The sequence below is a fragment of the Vidua macroura genome, chromosome 12, assembly GCF_024509145.1.
Source record: "Vidua macroura isolate BioBank_ID:100142 chromosome 12, ASM2450914v1, whole genome shotgun sequence".
Lineage (NCBI taxonomy): Eukaryota > Metazoa > Chordata > Aves > Passeriformes > Viduidae > Vidua > Vidua macroura.
Window position 1 is genome coordinate 6,653,336 of NC_071582.1, and position 19,467 is coordinate 6,672,802.

The 19,467-nt window shown below is 49.3% G+C and overlaps 1 protein-coding gene across 1 annotated transcript; it reads right to left on the reverse strand.

Annotated features, from left to right (window-relative positions):
• Positions 1-4,485: 4,485 nt before the first annotated feature.
• On the reverse strand, positions 4,486-7,472 carry FOXB1 (forkhead box B1). Its single transcript, XM_053988899.1, has 2 exons — positions 7,418-7,472; positions 4,486-6,997 (listed from the first exon to the last, which is right to left on the reverse strand). Exon 2 carries the CDS (start codon positions 6,971-6,973, stop codon positions 6,011-6,013), a length of 963 nt encoding a protein of 320 aa, XP_053844874.1. The 5' UTR covers positions 6,974-6,997; positions 7,418-7,472; the 3' UTR covers positions 4,486-6,010.
• Between the last annotated feature and the right edge of the window lie 11,995 nt (positions 7,473-19,467).

Consider the following 19,467-nt stretch of genomic DNA (forward strand, 5'->3'; position numbering starts at 1 on the left):
CTTTTATATTGTCTAACTAGTAGTCATTAAAGCCAGCAAGGAGGATGGAAGCTGCAAACCTCAAAGTGCCTTGATGTCATCCCTGGCAAAAATGTCTACAGGTTAGTGCTTGCAAACAAGCCCAACACATGCAGATGGTCTGTGCTGTTTGGTAATTGGGGGCAGTGGAAATGCTGAGCATTTTCCTGTGGTGTAAGATTAGTCTTGGCTGTAATATCTCTCTAAAGAGCTGCTCTAATTAATGCAAAATACTCTACTTACTGCTTAATTAATACTGAGGCCCTACAAAATAGTGCAAAATCGAGAGCCTTTATTTAGTAGTGTCTGCAGTTGTGGTGTGAGTTAACCTGTCAGACACATTGGTGTGGCCATGTTAGGGATATGTAAGGGAGGAGGTGGTGAGGCCCACCTTGGATGCCAAGGTGCTCTGCCCTGCTCTGGCTGCCTCAGTGCTGAGGGCCCCAGCAGAGGGAGGATGGCAGATAAAAACCTTCACATATAGAAGCTGCAGAAGAAAAGGGGAGGGTCACCTGGTCCTGATACAGCAGTTGGCACCCCCTGGCCCACCTCTGTGAAAAGAGTGGCCATGTCTCTGCTGTCCATTGCTTGCTCCCAGTGGCACAGATGGACACGGCTGTGCTGCCATGCCCTGTGATGTGCAGCACAGGCACAGTGCCCGGCCTCGTCTGCGGGTATAGCCAGGGCAATGCCGGCACTGGATAAAGGGAAGGATCTCCCCACACTCTCCCGGCTGCAGCCCTGGCCCCGGGCAGCACAGCAGCCCCGGTGTGCCCCGAGTGTAGCAGCCCCGGTGTGCCCCGAGTGTGGCAGCCCCAGTGTGCCCCGAGTGTGGCACTCTCGGTGTGTCCCGAGTGTGGCAGCCCCAGTGTGCCCCGAGTGTAGCAGCCCCGGTGTGCCCCGAGTGTGGCAGCCCCAGTGTGCCCCGAGTGTGGCACTCTCGGTGTGCCCCGAGTGTGGCAGCCCTGGTGTGGCACTCCCAGGGTACACAGAGCCTTGAGCCCCAGAGAACAGCCGGGCAGGAACACTCTGCCTAAGCATTTTGAGAAGGGGCTGAAGGGGCTGTGATCCTTAGGGCAAAGGGCAGCTCTTCCCTCTTTTCTCTTTGCAAATATAAACCTCACCTTCCAAACTGTACTGTGACTCCGCTGGAAAAATCTGGAACATTTTTTTTTTTTCTGGTTGTTGTTGTTGTATTTTTTTTCCAAGCAAGAGTGCCAGTGCAACTCACTCTGTAGTGCAAAGGGACCCAGAAAGAGAGAAGAAGATAAAATGAATTTAAATTCCAAAGGGGTTTCAGTGCTGGTTTCCTAGTCCCCGAGTCAGCAATGTGTTTGTGAAAATTCAGCCTTTTTGTCTCTCAGAAAAAAAGGGCTAAATCTACATCGGTGGCCCAGTCTAGGTTTGCTATTCTTTGCATTTTCTATTCAAGTGAATGAGAGTGAATGAAGTGGCCTGGGACCCTTTATTTGATCTACTCAATTGCATAAAGTGACAGAATTCTAATATATTTGTTTAATGCTCTTCAATGGGGCTTTCACTTTCTAGCTTGCAAATGAAGCCTCGATCTGCAAAGTTTTGTCCTTTTTTTCTTTCTACCTTTTTTTTTTTTTTCCTGGAGAGACCATATTTCATAACTTGGGCTACGGTTTGAAGTGATTTCAAGAGGAGTTTTAGACTCGAAAAGTGGGAAATAAAGAAACAGATGTGAAGTTATTGTAAATTCTTATAGTGGGCTCTGGGGCTATTGTAAACCCACTGCAGGCGGTCCAAAGCCTCTCTTTTTCATGCTGTAATTGAAACATATTAATTAGATAATTTGTTGTTAGTTTAAAAGAAACAAATACAGCCCCTCCAAGGCTTCACAGCCTCGGTTTCTTTTTGTTAACAAAAACAAAACAAAAAAAAAAACCACAACCAACCCAGAAAGTGACATTTTTATTAAGATTCCGAGATAATTCGGCACTGAAGTTGATGAAGCTGCTAAGTTTTTTCTCCCTTTCCCAAGGAACTTTGAAAAAAGTGTGGCTCATAAAACTCCCTCTCAGGGGTCGCCGGGGAGTTCTTTTCTCCCTACCTGGCACAGACCGCCCTTCCCTGCAAGGCGCGGTTCGAGAGAAAATAAATATTCTGAGTGAGAAGGAGCTGGCTGTCTTCAATAGAGGATTCAGTCCTGTGGGGTGGTGTCTTGTCACATGTCGAGGAGAGAGAAAACAAAACAAAACAAGACCACAAAAAAAGGAAAAAAAAAAAAGCCGCCTCCGAGAAAGGATTCACATACCATGGGCTGACATGAAGCAAACCCCCGAGTCGCCAAGCCGGGCTGGCTTCTCGGGCTTACCTTACACAGCCGCGCTCCAACCCATCCTCCGGAAGAAAAGAGCTTTTGCCTGAAATGAGCGGTGTCTTTGCATTAAGCTTATAATGTCTCCGTGGCAAATAAAATTTAAGAAAAAAAAAAAAAAATCCCCCCTGACCCCCCACGAAACGTCTAAACAGGACGGAGGGATCGGCCGCGGCTGGTTCCCTGGTCCCTCGCCCCCCACCACCCCCCCATCCGCCCCTTCCCTCCGCGCTGTTGTCTGTTGCTGCTCTATTTCAAATCTGTGTTTATTGACATTGGACTTGAGCCATTAGGGAGATTTAACAAGTCAAAGCAGTAAATTCAAGCGACGCGCTGAGCTGCGTATTTGTTTGAAATCAGCATCACAACATATGGGGAAGCGGGCGGAGATGCGCGGAGGAGCACGGCGGCTCCGCGGGCTGCACGCTGCGGGCCGCGGGAGGGAGAGGGCGCGGAGACCGGGGTTCCCCGGGCTGGGCCAGTCTCGGACAATCGCAGAGATAAAGGGGAAAATGGCACTTTAAATGTACGGTGGCGAGTCACACACTCACATTATGCAGTGAGAAACCTATTGCACCTTTTGAAAGTATTTTGCTTTGGGGTAGAATAGTTTCAGATCTTTATCTCCGCTGTTACTGTATAGTTTAAAAAAATACTCTGAAAATGCAGCTTCATCTTGTTAGTCGGGCTCGGATTTCATCTTTGAGGATTTGTTCTGACTGCTAGATCTTTAAAGAAAAAAAGGGAAGGAGGAAAAGCTTCCTCGTTGTCTAAAAATGTAGGTCATCGCTTGTTTAGGAAAAGTTTGTCGAGTTATGTGTCCATTGATCTGGTGATAAGTTTTGAATGCTTTCTTTAACTGATCGTGTTGATATAATCGTGAGTTGGACTTGATGAATGAGTTCAGTTGTCCCCCATCCGACAACCTTTAGCAGCTTCATGCATTTTAATCAGCCCAATGATTCATGTATTTTCCACCTTTTTTCTGTGTGTGGGATCCGTTGTTTTTTTGTGGTTTTTTTTTTCTTTCTTTTTTAATGGTCACAACTGGATTAATTGCCCTCTACATTAATCTTAAATCTTTTGCAAGAATCTTGTGATGTGTAGTAAGGAAATGGGGATGTCACTTACCGTGTTTATGGTCCAGAAATTCAGAGATCAGTCGGAGACAAAACCTCTGTAACATCATTGCCGTAGAACTCGTGAATCCTGCCGCTTCATTAGAATACAATGTCATTTTCTTGCTAGTTAGTGCTTCAGTTGTCTTGTAACTGTGCTCACAGAATGCCTCATCTCCAAAGCATTTATTTACTCATTTCACTAGACGTCTTCTCTAATTTTCAACAGTTGCAGAATCCTTGTAAAATCCCTAACAGATTTGGGGAATCCTACTAGAAAGTATTCAGAATCCAGTTTTCATTGTAACTACTTTGCCCTTATTTTTAAAAGGGACTGTGTATTGAATTATGGAAAAACTGGTACAATTGTGTTACACTTTGCAAATTACCGGTTTGGGAAAGTGTTGATCAATAAGGATGGAGAAATTCTAGCAGTGGTTGGACTAACTTGTGCTTAAGCAGGTTTAAATGCCAGGTAAAAGGCTACAATAACTCACTTTAACTCAAAAAAAAGATTTTGCACTGCCACTTGTAAGAAAAAACATCACTGAAAAGAATTTAGTGTTCTCAGTCCCAAAAAAGTAACTAATTCTTTAAAGATTTTTTAATGTTTGCTCTGTATTGCAGAAGCTTAGTAATTTTTACACTTTTTAGAGAAAAGCTGGGAGGAAATAGGTGATGAGTATATATACACCCAGACATGAATGTAATACGTGTTTATATTGGGTATAAGTGTATAGGGCACAAATGAAGATGTGTGTGTATGCACAGATGTACAGATGTATTGATATAAACCCCACAGAACATGTTCTCCCTTTGCTAAACCAGCAATGACAATTCTATCTAAGAAGTTGTGCTATATTAATAACTATGTTTATACTAACCTTGCATGAAAAGGCTGTTTAGATTATCTAAATATTGGAATAACACCATTCCTTCATCATGAACTAGTGTTTTTACTTTTCTCTTGTAAACTCTTTAAAAAGACAAATAAGAAACTAAATCTGAATTTACATATTTTAATGAGAAAATATTATTTGGACGACTAGGTTCATAATTTAACGTAGACACTTTTTAACCTTTGTCTTAAAACACACATGCTGGGAACAAGAACACCAATATTTAAAATGCCATGCTTATTCTGTACAGGAAAAAAAAAATTTAAAAGAAATGTCTTTACAGTTTCGATAAACACTAATGCTGTTTAGAGGGCGTGTTCTTTTTTTTTTTTCTCTTAACTTAAGCAGTTCACAGCAGAACAACAGTTCAGTTTCCAGCAAACTACCTAAAACTAGAAAGGAGTATATCAAACAAAAGTGCATTTTACACATTTTATAATCATTCATATGCAGAAACATTTACAGTTTCCCTAGCCCCCTCTCGTCTGCAAAGCTCCAGCAGAAATCAGGATGACCTCCAGAGTTTGTACCTGCTATTGTATTACTTTTCCCGATTTTATCGGTGACTTCAATCGCTTTTCTTTAAGCTGTGTCGGAATATGTGCTTGGTAACAGGTTTGTTTTGATTATAATTATGGTTGTTGTTTGGTTTTAAGCTATGAAATAGCTACAAAATTTAAAAAATAACAACAACAACCAAAAAAAACTAATAACAAAGAAAACCTCAGCTCCCCCAAACCTTCGGGTTAACCAGAAGTTAACAGACAAGTCAACTCCTCCTTCTCTTTCACCTGAAAACTACAGTAAACATCCACGTTACAACAGGTACTGCAAAAGGGACCTCATCTGATGTACAGTACAGATGCAAGTTCAGTATTTACATTAACACAGGCGCTTTGTAAACATTGCAGGGGTGGCGTAAGCGGCCCGGCGCGGTTCCGGTCCGCTCCGCGCCGCCCCCGCCGCTCCCTCACCTGCGGACCGCGGCCCCGCTCGTGCTCGGGCCGCCCCAGCCCCGGGGCCGCGGCCCTCCCCCGCTGAAACGCTGCCCTTGGCGGCGCCACGGGACACGCACCCACACAAAGGACACCGAGCGCTTCCCGGCGTTTCCAAGATCCAAGCCTTTGCTGCTTGGAGGCTGGAAACGTCGCTGCTCTCATGCAGTGACACAGCAGCCATCCTTGTTTGTGGTACTAAAGATTGGTCCTGTATAAACCCCAGACAAAAGAAGGGAAAGAGGCATCGCCGAGCCAGGCTTGCCTGGTCGCTGACAAATCGAAGATGCCTGAAGTACTTTTGGAAAACTAGCAATGCAAGTGGCAGCTCCTACCGGGCGGGAGGGGGCGGGCCGGGCCGGTTCACTTCGCCTCAGAAGAACGGAAAACAAAGTTCAGAACCAGAGGAGAAACCGAGCCGCGAGGGAGGGCTCGGCTGACGGGGCGAAGCGGAAAGGGAGCTCACGCGAACGGCAGAATTCAGCTTCCCGCGGGGAGTTGTCTCTACTTTCGAGGAAAAGAGTAGAGAGGAGAGGGGAAAGAAGCGAAAGGAGGGAGAGAAGGGGGAGAGAGGAGAGCTCCGAGGAAACTTTGGGAGAAAGGGGAAGAAGGCAGCGTCCGTGTAGGCGGCCCGGGTCAGTGCACAGCCACGGAGTGCAGGGCGGGCGCCGGGCTGGTGAGAGTCTCGCTGGGGGTGGCCGGGCTGCTTTGGCTGGTGGCCGTCTGCGAGGACGTGGGGCTGAGGGAGGGCGGCGAGTTCGAGAGGATGGTGGGGATGGGCGCGGGCAGGGCGGGCAGGGCTGGCACCGCGGCAGGGGTAGGCTTGATGGGGACGGGGATGGCCGGCAAAGTCTGCCCCCCATGGCAGAGCGGTTTGATGGGCACGCCGTAGGCGCCGTACTCGCTGCTGGCCATGGAGATGGGGGTGGCGGTGTCGATCATGCCGGAGCTGTACATGTGGGGCCAGCCCGTGCCAATGGAGCTGCCCACCGTAGTCAATTGATTGGGGAGGGGATAGGCGGCCGGCATGGGCTGCATCGTGGAAAAGGCGAGGCCCCCGGGCATCTTGTACTCTCTGGCGATGATGTTCTCGATGGCGAAGGGGTGCTTGAAGCTGGAGGGCTGGGACACGCCGAGATTGTACGTGGACATCTGGGGCAGGTGGGTGCCGGTGGCCGCAAGGGCGCTGAGCCGCAGCTTCGCTTGCTGCTGCAGGTACTGCGCCGCATCCGCCGGCTTGCTGGGGGCCAGGTGGTCCGACTTGACCACCTTGAAGCGCTTGCGGCGGCGCAGGAAGCTGCCGTTCTCGAACATGTCCCCGCAGCTGGGGTGCAGCGCCCAGAAGCTGCCCTTGCCCGGCTGGTCGGGGCGGCGCGGGATCTTGATGAAGCAGTCGTTGAAGGAGAGGTTGTGGCGGAGGGAGTTCTGCCAGCGCTGTGTGTTCTCCCGGTAGTAGGGGAAGCGGTCCATGATGAACTTGTAGATCTCACTCAGGGGCAGCATCTTCTCCGGGGAGCTCTGGATCGCCATGGCGGTCAGCGAGATGTAGGAGTAGGGAGGCTTCTGATCACTGTAAGTGTTTCTGCCCGGGCGAGGCATCTTCGCTAGGCGACCCGCGGAGATCTGCAGAAGGGCAGCGACAAGGGGAGGGGGTAGAGGGGTGAGTCCGAGAGGATTTGCACGGACACCCAGTCGGGTCAGCCGGTGGCTCTGGGGCCGGGCTGGAGAAAGAAGGGCACAAGGAAGGGGCACGGTGGATCTCAGCCCTCGAAATAGGGGACGCGGGGGGTGGGGTGGGGGGGTGGAGTGGGGCGCAGATGAGGGCAGGAGAAAACAGCCCAGAGCCCTGTGCCGCCGCAGGGGGAAAAGCGATGTGCTTCTCCAAGCTCTGGCCTCCCTCAGCCTGGCCTTCCCGCAGGAGCCCGCGTCCGTGAAGTTACTCTAGTGATAGCTCTGGCTTCTGGTCTCTGCGAGGATGAAGGGGACCCCATCCCCTCCCCTCGACTCCCACCCAACTCCATGCCAGCCCCTGCATGTGCCCACCTTAAAGTTGCTGGAAGTTGACAGTCCGCATCCGGGACGCAGCTGGGAGTCCGGACTTTTTCCCACCCCTCTCCTCCGGCGTGTCTCTCGCTCCTTCCGCGGCCACGCTGCTCCGGTTTAGTCCTGAGGAGGCAGCGGGCTGGCTTGGTTTTGGGAATCCTCCTGTACACCCCTCCCTTCGCCTCCGCGGGCTGAATCAGCTTCTTTTACACCACCGGCAGCTGCACTGTAGCAGAGGCTTGTTTGCTTCTCTGCAGCGGCGATGAGCTAACTAGTTGCCTCCATGTCCTTCCTCTAACCATCTGATAGTTTTATGTGGTGACATGAGCAGAAAAGACCCCTGTAGAGGCGCTTCATTAATGTGCCACTTCTTTGCTATCATATGACAATCGCCTTGGGAGCAGGGGGAGGGGAGCAGGGAGGAGGGGGCTGGAGAGAAAGGCATAATCTGGTTTCATTTACACCTATTTACATGGACACCTTGGCCAATGGGAATCATTTCCATTTGAAGACGAGGCGAGGGGTGAAAAGGCTCCGCCAGCGGAATTGCAGTGCGATGGTACCCGGTGGCTGGGGGTGGGGGGAAGGTATGCACAAACCTCTGTGTGGACTTTGCAGGAAGCTTAGTCTGCAATTCACACTTACAAATGGAGGTACTGAGCAGTGGGATGTTTGACATGGAAATTGCTTGGCTGTGGTATTCTGTTTGTTCTGCATTGTTATCTGATTTGTATTGTTGGCTAACTTAAGGCGAGCCTTTTCCCCTGTAAGGAGGGACTTTCTCCTTGCCAAATCCGCTCTCCCCGAGCGAAGGTTTTTTCGAGGAGCGGTAAGATCGGGGCTCCTCGGTAGCCGCCCCGGGAAGTCAGCCCCGTCCCGTCCCCCTCCCTCCCCTAGCACCCCGCCCCAGCCCTTGCAGGACCGCTGCTCTAGTTCCGCGGACCTGTTGGTGTAAAGACGCGGGAGTTGCTCTCAATACACCAGAGCGAACGAGCTCATGACCGGACATACGGTCCCGGTGCGCTCGGTAACGAGCCACCTTCACACCGCTGCTCTGCTCGCGGGACCGGGGAGTACTCGGCCGGCCTCGAGGCTGGAGGGTCCCGCAGAGCTGGTCCGGACTAATGGGTCCGTGTCTGCTAAACATCGTCATCTTGACGCTTTCTGCGGGGTTTGCGTGATATGTGTCAGACTGTTCGCCTGCCTGTATGCTTCTCGGTGAGCACTTGTGCGTGTGGGAGCAGGCAGGACGTGTAACAGCCGAGCTGCGGCTCTTTCTGGTGCACGGTACTCCCTCCTCCCCGGGAACCAAGGCCCGATCCTGGAACCGCAGCCCAGACGAGCAGCTCACTGCCAGCCGTGTATCCTGGGGGGAGAATCAGGCCCAGAAGGTCCCAGGCTTGCCCTGGCACAGGAGGGAAATTTGCATGATGTGTATTCCCGAGGCTGCGGTGCATCCTGTCACCCTAGAGCCAGAACCGAAGATTGTCTGGGAAGCTGCGAGCCCGGGGAGGAAGAGCCTTTGTGGTGAATACACATCAACTCCATTAACAGTATTTTCGGAGTCGGTTAATAACTCACCAAAACGTAACTTAAACACGATGAATTTAGGAGATTAAACAATTTCATTAATATTGAAATGGCCGCTGAGGCTGAGCGCGCGTGCTTGAAATGCAAGCACACGTTTTTCAATATTAACAGAAGTACTTGAAAAGAAGAATAATGTCACCTTCTTAATTCAGCAAAAATAGCCGGGCTGGGGGAGGGAGAGCGGCGGCAGCTCTGTGCAGCGCGGCTGCTGAGATGGTCTCTGCGAGAGCCTTGGAGTCCTTTCGGAGGGATGGTCCCCATCAAGTAGGGCTCCCTCAAACCTGGCAGGAGCCTCAAAACGCATTTTCACATTGCGACTAGCGCCGACCTCGTGTGTGTTAAACCGTGCTCCCTTCGTCCCAACCCAGCTGCCCTCGGTCCCATCTAATCCTTCTCTCTCGGGGAGGATGCCGTTTAGAGAATAATAAGTAAATAATTGTGTTTCTAGGAATCCGAGAAGTCGACCGGCCCCGCGCTGCCAAGTTAACGAGCTCTTTTGAGGGGATAGACCTGCCACATGCCACCCTCTGCCCCTTGCAGAGAGGGCCCGGGAGTGTTTGTGTGTTCAGAGCCTGGGAGTTGCTTTCCTCAGTTAATCAGCTCTGAGATGCTTCATCCAGCCAGGCAGCCTCCAACTTTTGTATTTGGTTTTGTTGTTGGTTTTGGTTTTTTTTTGTTTTGTTTTTTTTTTTTTGTTTTTTTTTGTTTTTTTTTTTTTTTTTTTGGTTTTTTTTTTTGTTGGTTTTTTTTTTGGTTTTTTTTTTTTTTGGGGGGGGGTTTGTTTTGTTCTTTTTTGTTTTTTGGGGTTTTTTTTTGGTGGGTGGGTGGGGTGGGTAAGAGATGTTGAGACGATGGATATTTGTTAGAGGGTAGGAAAGACAATACTCTGAAATGCAGAGGGATTCCTCCCAGCATCCCCTAACACCGGACAGGAGACTTCTGTTTTTGTCTTGAGAACCCACAAATAAGCAGGTGTAAGGGATACTGCCCTCCCACACACAGTACACACCCAGCTCCCCCATCCCCAACTTCTAACACCCCCCAGTTCAGGTTTTGTCTCTCGGCCCAAGTTCACTTCTGGGATGCCTATCTACCTATCTAAAAGACAGCTCAGAAAATCCACAAACTGACAAAAACTTTTCCCTTCTCTTTGCCAGTACTTTTTCTTTTTGAAGAAAGAAAAAACCAAACCAAACCAGCTGATGCAAAAAGGAACCCTCAAGCTGTAAAGCTAAAGGAAAGTCGACTTCCGTTGTCATTTGCTACTCCAAGTGCAAACGAGGTATGGCTGTAAGGCGTCCAATGTTTTTTCCTGGTTTTTTTTTTTTTCCTATTGCAAAGGAATGTGTGATTGGAGGGGTAGGGCAGTCAAAGTCATCCCAGTAATTGATACCCAAAGTTTCATCTCGTGCTAAGCAAGCAACAGATGATAGACTTGGGCAATATAGGATTTAAAGGTAATTGTAGCATTTCCCTTTTACTTTGAAAGCCAACATTAGGGAGGAGGAGAAAGTGAAGTGAATCCAAATCCATTGTGTGGAAAACCAAAACAAATAGTCGTTTTTCTGAAATCTAATTCACATAAGGAGTTCAGAGGAAGTGTTGGGAAAACTATATAAAATACACATAAGTAAATTATATCAGTGTTCAAACCCAGTGGAAATCTATTTCATGCAAGAGCCATTCAGCCCTTGCATGGAGCCCATCGTGGACCACCTTTCTGCATGGAAGGTTTGCAATAGCCCCCTTTCCCACAAGCAAGACCACACACGTTTACAGATTTGGTAATAATTTATGCTAATTTTCCTCCATAAATCCACAATTCGCCTCAGTGGCAAGCAGGGCTGTTGAGAGAGGAAAAGGAGACAGAAAAGTGACAAATACAATATTGATTTTGAATCGTTGTGGATGCAAGCAGGTGTGTAGCTTTGCAGAGGGGAGGAGTGGGAGAGGGGCTGTGGGAGGAAGCCAAGAAGTTTTCCAAGGATAAAAAAATCCACTCTGTGTGAGAGAATACTCACAACCTTGTTAATATTTACAAACCAGTTAGGAGAAAAGAGAAAGGAGGGGGGAAGTACCAGCTTCTTAGGGTTTCCTAGGCTGCAAAACACAATGCCAGTGTCTGAGCAAGCTTCCCCCGTTTTGGAAAGTCAACTGCAGGGTGTTGGTTGTGGCTGCGTTTCGGCTAAGCCTTGCCCTCTTTTTTTTTCTTTTTTTTTTTTTTTAATGGTTCTGCTTCTTGGGAGCTGAGGAGGAAACCAAGATACTTGAGGTCTCCTGCTTTTCTGTGTGCTTGAATTCCCGGTGCGGTTTCCCGAATAGCTCCAGCCGCTCTGGGAACGGCTGGGCTTTGTCCCACCCCACATTCTTCACCAAATCTGGCACTTTGGCGTGAAACTACTTAGCGCACTTTCAAAAGGATTTTGTTCCTTTCCCAATGAGCACTAAACAAACTCCCCCTGCCTGTCAAGGCCGGACTGAGAACTGTTCCCCAAACCTGTATTCCCGATAGCTTGGGATGTGCAGTGCGCTTTGTGCCCGGGGGGGCCGGGCCAGGCTGCGTCGCTCGGGACCCGGGGCTCCCGGCGCTGGGCAACGCGCTAGGCCGCCCCTGCCCTGCCCTGCCCTGCCCTGCCACCACCGCCCGCTCGCTCGTCGCTGCTGTCACCCTCCCGAGAGCCGGCTGCCCGTATGCACTGTCCTCGGCTGCCCCGTCGGGGATTTCAAGCGCCGCCAGCCCGAGCCGGCGCTTGGCCCCGCTGCGGCGCCGCCGGGGCGCACCCGAGAACGGAGCGTCCCCCGTGTCCCGAGCTCATCGCTGTCGGGCCTGGGCCCCGGGAAGCCGTTCGCACTTTTCCAGCGCTCAGAGAGCCCGCGCTGGGACCACCCGAATTCCTTAACCCTGAGAGGAGGCTGTTGTTCCCGCTCATGGCTCTTGGCGCTGCTCCGGAGCACCTGGCTCCTCATCGGAGCCGGTTTCCGGGAGACCTCTTTTCCTTCTGCCGCCGGCGGTAAATCCACGCGCCGGTAAACGCAGCACCTCAGCCTCCCCTCCCTCATCATGCCCAAGACCTCCCTAGGACGGCTCCGAGGAGTGCCACGGTTACACCTAGTGCGTGAACCCGTGCTGGGCACACCGGGCTGGGCACGCAGCGCTGCCCCCGCCGTGCCGCTTCCGCACCCGTCGTTGCCAGCACCTGCCCCCGCCTGGGCTGTCGGCCCGGCCCCCCTCCGCGGGACCGCGCAGGTGCGCGCCGGGGCCGCGGGCTCAGGCAGCACAGCAGCCGTGACTCCCCGGCGTTTTGTTAAGTACTGTGCTGTTAGCGCGGATTGCAGCTTGAGTCTCGACGTTATTGCCCTGAACTGTCTGTCTTTGTGGTAAACTCCTCTTGCTTTCCCGGAGGTGCTGGAGTATTTATCTACACGTTTGGGATTTATTGGTTTGTTTATTTGTTTATTTGGAGAAGTATTAGGGGAGGCCTGGCAAACTTTTTCTTTTTAATCTTCCCTTTTAAACAAATGTCGCATTTCAAGCTGCCCTCTCTTCTCCTCTTCACATTGTAGGAAATATTGAAAATGCCACCTTAGTATTGAAGGGATTAACTTGCTTTTCTCCCAGCCGCTAACTCTGGTGTAAAGGGAGCAGTAGATCAACTGTATAATGTGTGCACTGTTTGGTCATTTGTACAAGCAGAACAAAGGTTGAGCTAAGCCAAATTGCATTGCACTTGTGAACCGAGTCCCAATTTGAAGTATCTTTTACAGCAGGGGGAATGAGAACAATTTCGTGTATGTCTAAAAGGGAATAACAAAGCCACTTTCTAGAGCATCTCAAAGTGAAGTAGTGAGGCGTGACATTCCCAGGGTGAGGAGGGACAAAGGCAGGGTCAGGGGGATGAAAAAGGGAATCAAACAGCCACTTTCACATGTCTGCCCTCAACTGCTGCACCTCTCCATAATAGGAAACAACTGTTGTAAAAAGGGGGATTGCTCCCATTCATTCAAAATAGCAAATGATAGCTAAACAACATTGTCAAAACTGAATCAACTTCTGTGCAGTACCACCCAGAAAAAGGTATTGTGTTTTGGTTAATAGCTGGGTGGAGCAAACTTGATTTTCCTTTTTCTTTCTTTTCTTTCTTTTCTGTCTCTTTTTTTTCTTCTTTTTTTCTTTTTTTCTTTTTTTTTTTTTTTGTGTTTTTTTTTGTTTGTTTGTTTGTTTTGGTTTTTCGTTTTTTTTTTTTTTTTCAAGGACTCTTCTTTCCAGATCCATCAGTTTCATAAACTTTATATTTTATCATGAGTCTTTTTTTACAAGACATGCTCATCCCATTTATGCTTTCTCCTACAGCCTGCTCTTGCCTTGGTGTTCTGTGCAAAGCCAGAAAGCAAAAAATATTAGGCTGAGTCCCGTTCTCGCTGCAGTCAGAGCAGCGGTTCAAAATCTGTAAGCAATGTAAATCTTTCTTGAATTGCATGTGCATGTCGCCCGGCAAAAACCACCTTTAAATTACAAAGTTATTGCTTAGCCAAACATTGTGAAATGGTTTTTATGACAATTGACGATGATTTTAAATTGCATATCCACAAGAATAATAGCGCGCACGTTACGGTTGTTTCCCGTCTTTATAAGCAAAAGTAATAACCGCATTCGGAATTCGGGCTCGGACAAACTTTTTCCTGCATTGTGTGAAGTCTTTAACGAGCCGGGCTTTAATTAGGGTCAGAACTTTGAATGCTTGTGTTTTTCTCTCTGTTGGCGGGGGGCATGTTTGCAAACAGATCCGTAAGTTGCCGCCGCGAAGCTGCAGCGCGGTGGGGGGGTGCGGTGTGACTGTGTGGGCGCCGGGGCTCTGCACTTTCCCTTCCTGCCGCAGCGCCCCCGCCCCGCGCCGCCCCCGCCCGGCCGCCACCCACCAAGCTGCCCAGGGCCAGGGAACACAATTCCCGAGCGCGGGGCTCCCCGCCCCCGCGGCTCCGCCGGGCCCCGTTCCTCGGTGGGACGGGACGGGGCAGCACCGCCCGCCAGAGCCCCCCCCGGCGCTCGCACCTGCGTCCCACGGGGAAGCGACAGCGCTTCCTCGGCCACGCCGTGCGTCCGCAAAAGCAGAGGGGCTTCTCCCCCCTCCCTGTGCTGTGGGCCGGCTTCAGCGGCCACCCCGCGGCGAAGGGGATCCGTGGGGCCAGCTCGGGGCTGCGAGTGCTGCGGGAGGCGGCTCGGCAGTGGAGCGCCCCGCACGCTCGGGGCCCGTGCAGCGGGGCGGGACGGTGACAGGCCAGCCTGGCGGCTGCAAGCGAAGCGCTGATTGCGTTTCCCGAGTCTAACGGTTTCCGTCGCTTCCTTCTATCTGTTGACATCCTCCGCCCGCCCCACCTCTCGCCCGCTATACTCACGACGCGAGCAAAGCTCTCGTCTCCCCATCAACCCTCAGCTCTGCAGCAAAAACCGTATTAACCTTCTTTAATATTTCATTCCTGGAAGAAATTCTTTGGATCTAACTTTAGAAAAGACTTCCCCGCAGCGATTTCTTCCCATGTATTTTTTCCTCTGTATTTATTATCGAGAGAAATGGTAGTCATGCAGCATCCAACCAGTTAAAGAGGATAGAATTTGATAAAGTATTTTTTCCCATTTTGGCAAGCAAAGATTTTACATGGGAATAAAAGGCATTGGGAATGGCAAAGCTTTTTGAGCTCTGAGAGCGAGATGTCTGCGCTGTCATTCAGAGGAGAGCCCTTTCGTATTTCTTCTACGAGGAAGTATTTCCGTCCAAGTTTGCTCTCTTAAGCCGCGACCTGTAAAAGCCTTGCTCTGTATTTTGGGCGACGGCAGTTTTTCAGTCGGCACGGCTGTTTTCTCGCCAAGGTAGAATTACACTTGTAAGAAGCGCCCCCGGTAGCGGAAGGGACCCGGGGCCGGCGCTGAGCCCCGCGGACCTGTTGGCAACCCCGCGTGGAGCTGCGCGGAGCCGGGCGGAGCTGCCTGGGTAAACTGTTTGTGTATTTCACATTATCATCCCGCTATCTGCAGGCAATGTAGATTTTCTAAAGATCTAATGAATAAACAACCAGCAAGTGCTGGCGGTGTAATTTACATTGTTAATGCCTACATGTGTATAATAAATATGCATTTGTATGTCTTCAAATAAACTCTTTTTAGTTTCTAACCTGTGGTGATTTTTTTAAAAGCTGTCTTTTCCAAGTAACCAATTTTTCTTTTCGTTTCCTGAGCTGGTAGGGATGGAAAAGACCTAGCAAAGCGCTTCACATCTGCTTTTCAGTGACAGCGGGGGATGCGCGGGCCCGGGCTCTGGCTGCCCGCCGCATCGCGTCCCGGAGCGCGCCGGGCGCAGCCACCGCCCGCTCCCCCGGCGCGGGATGGAGGCCGCGGCCAGGCAGCGGCAGGCACTCATTTCTCAGTGCAACTTGCCACGCTTTTAACAGCAGAACAATTTAAATGTACAATATTAGTTCACAGTATTAGTCTGGAGGTGCAAAGAACAATCCATTCAGAGGCTGAGCTTCAAAGGCACCGGATTCCCCTCAAGGAAAAGTTTACAAATGTGGCTGCTCCCTCCCTCCTTCCCTGCCTCCCCCTCCTCCCCTCCCTCGCCGGAGACAAACGGTTTTCCCCGAACGTTTCTGTAGAGGGCATCCCTGACCAGATTTCTTCCACCTCGCCGTGCGCAGCCCGCTCCCCCCGCTCTGAACTGCGGAGCGCGGGTGCTCCGTGCGCAGCTCCGCCGCCCGCGAACGGGCTCCGCGCCGCCCTCACGGGTCGCGCACTTGTAGCAGTGGTTGAAGGCGAAGCTCTCGCTTTCAGATCTTCAGGCTGAAAAGCCTGGCGCTTCTAAGCCCCTGCTGACTTCACCTTGGGAGGGATAAAGATTTTCTCCTCATTTTTCGCTACAAACCAGGTGCCACTTTCTTACACCGTTTGATGGCAAATGTCTCGTCTTCAGCGAGCTGGATCTGGCATACATTATTTTAATTAAGTCTATGGCGATTTACTTTCCTCTGAGATCCATTCCACGGTGCAATTAGGAACGTATTGGTGCTAGCACATATGAATATTCAGGAGAGTGTCAATTAATTAGCAGACAGAGGAATCTCATTATGGTGCTCAAAACCCTTTTAGTGCTAAGCAGAATTAAAGGGGCATTTGCCAATGTGCTGGATTAGTGAATATTTTACTGCGCGCTCATTTAACTTCATTATCATAGCACTTACGCTACTTTCTGATTTTATTAATTAAATTGCTCATTAATTTATCCAGAAAGGGGGATAAAAAGTTTTATGACGCCACAGCACTCGCGTAGACGCCCCAAAGAGCGAAGTGCCGCCCTGGCGCTCCGCAGGAAAGCGTTTCCCGGGGCCGGCGGGAGGCCGTGCAGCGGCGGCGCAGCCCCCCCACGCGCGGAGTCCCGCGCCCCTCAGCCAGGTGCATCTTTATCTCACCCCAGAGATAAGTGTAATGCGGCAATTAGTGCTGCTGCAGCAAAGGGAAAAAGGCTATCGCTGGGATTTTGAAGCGTAGTCTTCGAGTTTCATCTCTTTTTCTACTTAAATCTTTTCTCAGCATCTGGGGAGCGGAAAAGCCCACGATGCGATTTACCCCTTAATCTCTGCGCAGGGAAAAAAAAAAAAAAAAAAAAAAAAAAAAAAAAAAAAAAAAAAAAAAAAAAAAAAAAAAAAAAAAAAACACCTGCAGAAAGAAGAGGCGTAATCTCATCTTTCGTAGTACTATGGACAAAATCGAATGCGATCACTTTCCGACAGAGACAGAAGCGTAACCTGAACGCTTTGCTGGGGAGGAGCGCGAATGCTTCCCGAGACCAGGAGCAGCCAAGCGCGGGGCGCGCTGGCAGCGGGCTCGCAGTTTCTCGGTGCAGTCAGGAGAACTGCGAACATCAGGAGCCAGCAATCAGGATTACGCTTATTTTCTAATTAGGCAATACTTAAATTCTCATAATTTTTCCAAGGAGCATTGTATTAAGAGCAGCTATTTAAAAAAAAATGTCCGTGGGATATTGTGCTTTGCAAAAAACAAACAAAAATTCCCTCAGAAATGTTTAATATTAAATATTAATCGGATTTAAATTCAATAGCCGTATCCTGCGACAGTTATAGATGTGTGGGAAGCTATAGATAATCAGCCCTTGTGCATCTTCACACAGGAGGGATCGACCCAGTGTCAGCAAAGGCTCCGCAGAGGAAAGGGAGACCGATGGAAATGTGTTTTAAAAGTCACCTCCATTTCAGCACCGAGCGCGGAATTTGCCCAAAAAGGTTAGAAAGACAAATATTAAATCTGTCTTCACAAAGGGAGCCGCTAAATAGATCCGAAATTAATATGCATGTAAAATTAATTAGCTGCATTTCATGACATCAAAATAAGTACCTGGGAAACAAGAACACCTTCTGGGCATTTGGCACCATATGCTAGAATTACAGTTAATTGACTAATTACATAAATTAGGCATTAATTTTACAACACATCAAGTATAAAAGATATCTCAATTAATTGTGAAGGGAGAAGGAGGAGGTTAAAGGGGAGGTTGGCGGTCCGGCCAGGCCGAGCGCTGCGGGCGGGGAACGCGGCCGGAACCGCCGCCAACTCGGGGCGGTCGTTAGCGCGGAGCCAGCCGGCCGCGCTCATTAGAATCAATTACACCGCCGAGATTGATTAACGCGGCGGCCCTGCCGAGACTAGCCTGGAGCGCCGGAGCCAGGAGCCGCCCTGAGTACGGTACGGCCCGAGACCGGGATGCGCTCTCTGCACTGACCGCTCCGTTCCGTGGAGCATCCTGCCCTCCCCCGCACCCCTGAGTATTTTATTCTGGGAGGAAAAACCAGGTTTGTGATTTTTCAGGCATTAGGTTGGGGTGTTTTCCAGTGGAGTTAGTCAGATTTTCCTATTACTTTGCAACAGTGGGAACAAGCTTCAAATAATATTAACAGTTTTAGGTAGCCAGAGCTATGGCACACAGTTTTGGTGCCTTGGAGGTGTGAGGGGATGTTCTCTACAGGTCCAGCACCCTGGGGCCTCCTCACCTGTTAGAGAGTCTACCTGACAAGATTCTTTACTCCCCCCCAGAATAAAAGGAGTGTCCAGTTTGTACCTGACTGTACCCAAAAAGGTGCCAGACTGCATTTTACTTTGTAGCTTTCAGTTTAAGCAAGAAGGAGGCTGTGTTAAAATGCAGGAAGGATTTTTAGCTGATGGGAATAATTATATCTTCCAGGCTAAAATGGCAAAATTCAAACCAGCATGGGAGCCCTAGGGTCTGAAAAAAGCCCAGGTTATGTAGCAGGTAGTGGAAAGACTATCACACTGAGAGTACTTGGGGAAGCACCAGTAAGCGGTCTCCATTTACACTGGGATTTGCTGAACACCACAAAATAAACAAGTCCTACTCCGCAGCTTTTAGCTAGGTGACTGGTGAAGCTGGGACTGGACCTGTCCCAGCAGAATAGGAGGCACCAGGCAGGCTGCAGGGAGGGCTGGCTTCTGCCTTTGTGGGAAAGTGTGGGAGTTCATGTTTCTACTGTGAGTCTGCCTTACTGATATAAACAAAATCTGGCTTTCCTTCCCCTTTGCAGGTAAATATTCCATAGGAATAGACCACTGTCTGGTTGCATCAGTGACAATACAGCCTGACTGTTGATGGGCTAGAAAACAGATGAAACCCTGCCACACGTCTATCTTTTTATTAAGACAAAATGTTCATTTTGATGTAGCAGTTTTGTGCTGTTGCCAGATGCTGAAGGTACTTGAGGGAGATGTTGACAAGTAGATAATTGTCAACAGAACTAAAACAGACACTTTGTTTACAGTTGAGCGTGATTAATTGAGAGTAAATAAAACAACAGTTCTGCTCATAAAGTCTCTCAGCATCTCAAGTTCACAAGCAGGCAGCATACTCCAGAAAGGAAGGCACTGAACCTACTCATGTGCAGAGTAACAGAGCTTGATAATGAGAGTAATGAGAGCAGCCTGTGCAGCTTGGGCATCACCCTCTAGGCTTACTTTTTCTTTCCGTTGAATTTTTTTTTTTTTTCTTTTTTCTTTTTTCTTTTTTTCTTTTCTTTTTTGTCCCCTTTAATTTTGGCTTACATGGCTGGACCACAAAGGATTACGGATCATGCACTAATTCAAAAGAAAGGGTTGTGCATCTGAACACTGGATATAGTTGACACAGGTAAAATGATAGGGCAAAAGTGGTCTAGAATAGTTAATCAACAGTAAAATAGGAAGTGATGAAGCAGTCTTTCATCCCACATTGTAACTTAAAGGTTGTTATAGAATATTTCATGCTTTAAACCAGTAGTGAGGTGCACAAATTAGTGGTGATGATCAGTAAAATCCAGGAATATGCCACATTTTTGTGGGTTTTTGGGTTGTTAATGGTTTGGTTTTCTTTTTTTTTTTTATAATTAAGATATGTTTCTATTTGTAT